Genomic DNA, 7143 nt, shown 5'->3' on the forward strand with positions numbered 1-7143 from the left:
TGCAGAAAAAAATAACTGTCAATGAAATGGACCCCCCTCGTGAGGTGTAAAAGCATTAATGAGAAAGGCCAAAGAATAATTTGTATGATAATTTGAAACATCGGTCATAAAAAGAGTCATCAGAAATTCGGGCAGCGACCCTTAAATGCAGCCCCCCCCCCCGTTTTTAATGGCCTATCAGATACCAGCTTTCATCTCAACGAACCTTGATGGATTATGATTACAGTGCCAGCTGGACCCAGAGGACTGCTTTGAATTCCCTATTAATTTGAGATAAAGAATGAATGGCAAGGCCACGAACGAATGAAGGGCATCAAAGAAGTGGTGAGATCTGGCTTTTCCTAAAGCAAGGGCAATCTCTAGAAATATTTTTTGCACTTCGGATTGAGATTCGTGTAACTAAACTAACTTTACCACATCCATGAATTCAAGGCATTAGTCATAGTGCAGCCAAAATTGCTTCATTGCTTTAATTTGTATGTATATAGAAGGGCTGGAACCCACAAGCAGTTGATGAAAGGCACCAACAAATCCAAATCCAAAGAATAAAACAAATACCCAACGAGCATAGTTTGTGATCAAATGAAGCCATGAAACATCATACTTAAGAAATTAGCTTGATTAGCATCGGTAATGTTGTGTGTGCACTTTAACTCTTCAGATGTCTTGTTCATAAAAATCCTTCCCGTGTGATCATTTTGGTTTGTTCCTTCTTTTGGTCACACCGAAGCAGAACATGATGACTTTGATTAGACGAGGCTAAATGTCAATCCCAAACTTTCCTTCCTTCCTGAGGTTTCTCTGTTTCTTTCTTATCCGCCATTTGAAGAGCCGGAATGATTGGCTGAGTGCAGTCTTCAAAATCACTCTACTATAGTACGTATGAACGTACATGGGCCTAACTATTGCAGCGAGCTCCTTGGAAAGGATCAAAGTCTATCCATTCCAGCCGGCCTTGTCAAGGTCAAAACCTTATGGGTAATTACTCGCCTCGGTTGCTCAACTGGCAAGTTGCTCTCTCAACTGAAAGTTATCACAGACCCAGTCGTCAAAATACTTACTGCTTTGAAAGCTCTTGCTCATTGGAGCCCATTACAGATAATGGGCCTGAAATGGGGCCTTGACTAGGATTGTTCGTCGGCATGCCGTTGGCTGGCTGGCTGGCTGGCTGCTGACTGCTGACTGCTGGGTGCTGGCTCATAACGCGAATCTTTCATTCCGTGACATCGCGATGCCAATCTCGTTCAACGAGGCACTCGTCGAGCCATGCACAATCGAAAACTCTCTCGCATTCTAGACAATTGAAGTTTCTTTTTCGAAGATGGTCCCGATAACAAGATGGCTCATCCGAGGATGGTTAATTGAATTTCAATCTCAACTCGGGAGATTGAGATGAAGGAAAAACTCGGAATAATTACATTCCTCGTCCATCCTTGACTCAACTTGAGATTCTGAGCATCTTCGGGAAAGTTGCGATTTTTTTGCGAGAGACGTGACAGATTGTTCCCAAGTTTGGCCAAATTTCCCCCTGTGCAAATTTCTGAACGAGGAGGGTCATGGAAGAGATTCTGTTAGGATTACTTTCAGGTTGAGATAAACAAGACTCTTGTGATCAATGCTTGAGCTTTTTTACGTCAAGGCAAATTTTTGACATGCATTGTTCGTCGCGAAAAGAGAGAAGAAATAGCGCAACATACTAGTGGAAAATTTTGGTCTCGTTGTAGAACTTAAAAAAAAAAATTGGGCTATTTTTGCATGGTTTTGTTTATTTTATAATTCATTTGTCAATGAATGAGTGACTGCAGCATTTCAGGATTATCCCAAACGATTTGGTTAAAATGCGATGGAAACTTTTGTTGGAATTTCAATAATAATCCCTCAATATCAGCCAAAAACATTGATTTTAAAATCAACTCCCCAAGGTTTTTTTTGGAAAATGACTCTGCACAAGTGGACATTTTGGTCCAGATAACTAAATACTAGAAATTTACTTGTTGAGCAATAGAAACTCTGATTTGACAGAGGTTAATTATAAACACTCACAAAGCTCATTTTTTTTCTTTTAGACCATTTGATATCATTCGTCACTTCTACTTTCATCGCTAGACCGTAATTGGTAGAGAGAGAGAGGGCAGTGTCATGCGGGCTCAAATTCCTACAGTATCTAATAACAGTTAATAGTCACCGAAAGTTTCGTTCACATTTGAAAACATGTTCTTTTTTGTCCATTTCGGCTACCTTTCGCCACTTCATCGTTGATTGACCGCTCTAAAGCAACGGGTTTCATTTCCTTTTCAGCCGTTGGTGGTGGGCTCCATTCCGAATTTGGCAATCGTCAGAACCCACTCGTGTCCTTTGAGTGCCACAAATCCATTCAGTATTGATCTTGAAGCCTCGAGGACTGACTTTCCACGTGACAGTGATTTTCCTCATTTGGGCTTTGCTCTCAAGACCTCCTCTTCGTATGAACCCGAGTCGTCTCAAATTGAGACACCCGACGGTTAAGTCCTACCCATCCAACCTATCAACCAACCAACCAACCAAACAACCCTTTCTGGACACAATGTCTAGAAAAGCCGTGTACTTCATGAAAGCACCTCCGTTCTGACCTTGGAGGCGAGATTTTTCTCTGAACTCCTTGAAACCACAACAAGGTGTCATCTTACATTTGGAGCGAGTATCAAAGTCGTTCAGAAGCGAGAGCTAATGTTGCTTTGGGACTTGGGTGCAGAGCGAAAATTGGAGTGTCGTTTAAAGTTCGAATCAGCAACAAGCCTGCCGTAAGAATGAGACAGCTTCAGTGTATCTTTTGGTTTGGGAGTCGTAAACTTGGGGTGAGTATTGAGGCAAATAATTGTGATGAAAATGGCCGACGCCCTCTGCTGTTGTGTCGAAGGTTTCCACGTTCGGCATAATGGTCGTAGTTCAGCATGGTCAAAGTGTCAAACACTTTTATTTTTTGGACCATTTTCCGGGCACTATTTGGTGTTTCGATACTCAGTTCAAGTCTAATCGGCCTTTTTTATCTTTCAAGTCCACAAGTGACATTCCTCTCGCCAAATAATGCCGACATGTCAAAACGTGGCGTAGACAATAACACCTGAGAAATTCGATGTTTATATTTAATATTTTTGTGATATGAAAACCATGTGATGGATTGTCTGGAGTGGACGAATAAAAAACATCTATTATCTTCTACTTGAATGATTTCTAATGAAGTCCTTAGAGCTCGAGAGTAACAATATTTTCATTGGTCTCGTTGCTCTTTTCCATTCACTCAGGTTTCCAAGTTTCCATGAATATCCTTATTTGTGCATTGCTCACGATACCTTCCGAAAAAAATGGATGGACCTGAACAAACGGACCAAGCAAACATTGGGCATGTTCGCTCAACCTCTCAATGTGGCCCAGAATTGAGACGTCAACGACACCCCCGTTATTAAGAGCTTCGAAACGCCTGCTGGTGATTGTTCATGCTTGTGTTCAGTAAACGAGCTTGACATGGGCATCGGGAGAGTTCCCGAAAGTTGCTTTATTGTAGTATCAAGAATGAGATGGCTGCTAAAGGAAATAATCGGCGTTGGTTTACATTTCCACGTTTCCCAGTTCAATATCTCACTCCTTGCCTCCGTCCAAGACAGGTTAGAAATCGTTTCAAGATGCGAGGAGAAGATAGAATATGACCAGTCGAGTATTACTACGAGTGATGCACGTCTCCGAGCTCCAAGCTGCCAAGCCTTGCCAGATCCAGAAATATCGGGAGAAGCGTCAGACACTTGAGACAGCGAGCTCGGTGGAGATAGATGTATATACAGCACATACTCATGGGTCGAACGAACGTGGAGGAGCATGAACGTCGGACTCCTCCACTCTGAGATCTCTGGAGAGGGAGGAGAAGATGGAGAAGATGGAGAAAAAAAGATGAAGCCCAGGAAGAAGAGGAGAACAACAACAACAACAATGACGACGAAAAGGGGGCGGAGGAGGACAGGAGCGAACAGATTTGACTGTGTGTGTGCGTCAGATTGCCTTTGGGAGGAGGAGATGCTTGGCTTGGATGGCAATCTTTTCTTTGCATCTCAGGGTGCTTTGCCAGATCACACAACCCCCTCCATATGCACACGGTTCAGTAGGTCCATCGAGGATTTGAATTTATGCCTGTACATGTGCAGCATCGCTTCCCAGAAAAGTCAGTCAGGGCGCCAAGCCAAGCCAGGTTTCCCGTCGTTCCTCAATTTTGTTTTCTTTTTCCCTTTTCTCCAATGGTCTGCTGCAGGGAGAGGACCTTTAGCTGTCAAAAGTCGAATCGAAAATGAACGAAGGGGGGATAAAAAGATTAGTTTCCGCATCTCTTCAGGACCTCGAAACTCGGAATTGGGGTGTTGGACAAATGAACCACAGACCTACATACAATACCAGTCATGTGGGCTTAGGGGAGGGGGGCTTGGGGGCCCAGATGCCCATTCCACAGACCCACACACTCACACACAGTGTGTACGTATGGGAGAGAGACACTCGCTTGAGTAGATCAACACAAAAGAGTCGATGGATTCATGCGAGTGCGCACCTATGTCGTCCATTTGAGTTGGGCTTCTCGTCATTACTCAGTTGCTGCGGCGCTCACACTACCCTCATGTATGGACTTGCATATGTGGAGTGGATATGGCGATGGGCCGGCCTCTTCTTCTGTTCCTTCTGTGGGTGCTCAATCTCGGGGATTTTAGGGCCCAATGCCAAAAACGAACTCCAAACGGGGCCAAGAAAAGCCAGGCCAGGAGGAGGCAGTTGGCCAAGAAGCGAGCTAAGCCTGCAAATCCCCCTCCATCTTCCGTGCTTCGTTCCCATTTCACTTCACCAAAGGAGCAGGAGGAGGAGGACGGCGGAACGGTGGACGCCTCGGAGAAGCACACTGAGAAGGACGAGGAGGGTTTGATCGCCGCTTGAATGGAGGATGAGGAAGCAAAAGCATAAACGAATCTTGAAAAGTTGATTGAACGGACGGACCGACGGACGGACTGACGTCGTCGACCCGAAGTTCTGCTCACTCCTTGTGGCGGTAGTGAAGTGCTCAGAATCCTCGTCGACGCGACTTGGGATCAACATTCTTGGGTTGATCTTGGGGCCCACCAAGCCGATCACCGACCGAAAACCAACCAACCGACCTTGGTTGACAGAGGCTCTTCTGATCATCATCATCCATGCTAAAGGGGGTGAGGAGAAGGAGAAGGAGGAGGAGGACACTCTGGAAGGAAAGTGAACCTAGCGTGTTGTACTGGTTATTGACATCGATCTCAATCCTCCAGCCAGTTCCGTTTGTCAGGATGTAACTGAGTGTGTGGTGGTTCCAGTGCTCAATCGCCAATGAGTGAAACACAATCGTTCGCGACAATACAAAGTCAGGTGTCAAAGTGGATGGCAAAATGATCCCCTCCAAATCATCACCAACTCCACCATGTGTGCTTGGTAGTGAGTGACTCACAGCCCCAAATACAGGCTTCCCAACCAGTGTTGAATCCCTCCTACGCCAATTCCCCAAAACCAGGAGGTTCTTCTGCTCATCTGTTGGCACACAACGTGCTGCAATCCAGCTGCGTCCAGATCGTCGTCGTCCCGCCCTAAAAAACAAGCAAAATTCACTTGCGTCCAACGAAAAATCGGGGAACAAATCATCAACAGTTCTCTCGTGCCTGTGGAAGTACTTGTGCCAGTTCCAGATCCCTGTATTGCTCTTTCTCTCTCTCTTCTCTCCTCCCCTCCCAAAAAAAGCCCAAACAAACACGGGGGAGGCAAGCGTGTGAGCAGATTGATGAACTTTCCGTAAGTCCGAAGGCAATCGCGCAGCTAACAATCCCTTCACTCCGGTACAGTAATACCCTCTATGTAGCGACCGCCAATCAGGACGACATTTTTTCTGTGTGTTGGAGGACGGCGGTGAGCGAGCTGCTCAAGGATTTGAAGGATAGAGAGACGAGAGCAAGCAAGCAAGCAGCCTCTGATTTTTTCGTGAGGTTCTGCCAAAAATCGCTCCTCCGTTTCATGGTCACCCCCCTTCCACACAGACACACGGAAAGCCTACTTTCACGGGATGATTCAGTTTCTTCGTACTCGGAACACGCTCTAAGTCACCTGTCGTGGCTGGCATTCTCTCCAATGTGGAGATAGATATCTCTTTCAATAACGAATCCGCCCCCACACTAGACTGGTCATCACCATTCTCCTTGTGAGCTTCAGGTGCTTTTCAACGAAATAAGCTCACATCATGTCAGACGACCACCGCCCCTCCCAGGATCCCCAGTGCTCTTCAAACTTGCCCAAGCGACCCATCACCTCCAAAGCAAAGGCCAAAATGTGCTCCAGGACCAGATGGAAGCAGAGCTCGTTTCAGTGTCGTGAAGTGCTTCTGGTGGTTTGGCTCAGCCTAACCACCACCACCTGTGTGAATGCTTTCAATGTGGATGTGAATAGCAAAGTGATCCACAGTGGGCCTCGAGGGGCCTGTGATCAAGATTGCATGTTTGGATTCGCCGTGGCCCAACATCGGGAAGGTGGAACACCATGGTAAGGGGGATGGTTCCCAATCATAACCACTGTGATGAATGATGGATGCATCATCATTGCTCTGGACACTAAGTACTTCCTGGAGAGTTCATGGGATGAGTAATCGGGCATGAATATTCATGTTTTCCCGGGAATTGGGGAGTTGAATTTGGACACACTAAAAAAAAAAAACTAAAAAGAACAGCAACACAGTATTGGCTGGCCAGGAGAGAGAGGGAAAAGGGAGGCATTGATGGAGGCTCGGAGAGGGAGGCACGTTCTCAAATATCAGGCCCGTAAAAAGTGCCAAAAAAAACACAAATAGGAGGAGGTATCGAGCATCCACCGAAATCGCAATAAATCCCACATCCGTCTCTACCTGTTGTGCATACTTTTATTTATTCGGTTCACGCACCGTTTCATAGGCCTTGTCATTTAAAGGGCTTAATTGCACATGCGAGCAATAATATCCCCTCGTCCGAACAACCGATCCATTCCGCCAACCAACCAAAATTCAAGCATGCACATTTCATGCGGTATCACAGATGGCCAAGCTCAATCAAATCACTGTAGGATTTTAGTAATTCTTCAAAAACAACAAACAAC

General features: G+C 45.7%; 2 protein-coding genes across 5 annotated transcripts in view; both read left to right on the plus strand.

Moving 5' to 3' along the window:
• LOC131882847 (FMRFamide peptide receptor frpr-18-like) overlaps nt 1-3198 on the plus strand; it is a 27149-nt gene extending 23951 nt beyond the window's left edge. For 3 of the 4 annotated variants that reach the window (XM_059230152.1, XM_059230153.1, XM_059230154.1), the window contains exon 8: nt 2299-3198. In XM_059230152.1, the coding sequence (XP_059086135.1) occupies nt 2299-2505 (207 nt within the window). In that variant the 3' untranslated portion in view covers nt 2506-3198. The remainder of the gene's footprint in view (nt 1-2298) is intronic. The other variant, XR_009373540.1, reaches the window with a different exon arrangement.
• Nucleotides 3199-4657: 1459 nt separating this feature from the next.
• Nucleotides 4658-7143, plus strand: part of LOC131881755 (integrin alpha-PS2-like) — a gene marked incomplete in the record, with an annotated part of 21191 nt that continues 18705 nt past the window's right edge. The window contains 1 exon segment of the mRNA XM_059228705.1: nt 4658-6558. Within this exon segment, the coding sequence (XP_059084688.1) occupies nt 6260-6558 (299 nt within the window).

The sequence above is a fragment of the Tigriopus californicus genome, chromosome 6, assembly GCF_007210705.1.
Source record: "Tigriopus californicus strain San Diego chromosome 6, Tcal_SD_v2.1, whole genome shotgun sequence".
Taxonomy (NCBI): domain Eukaryota; kingdom Metazoa; phylum Arthropoda; class Copepoda; order Harpacticoida; family Harpacticidae; genus Tigriopus; species Tigriopus californicus.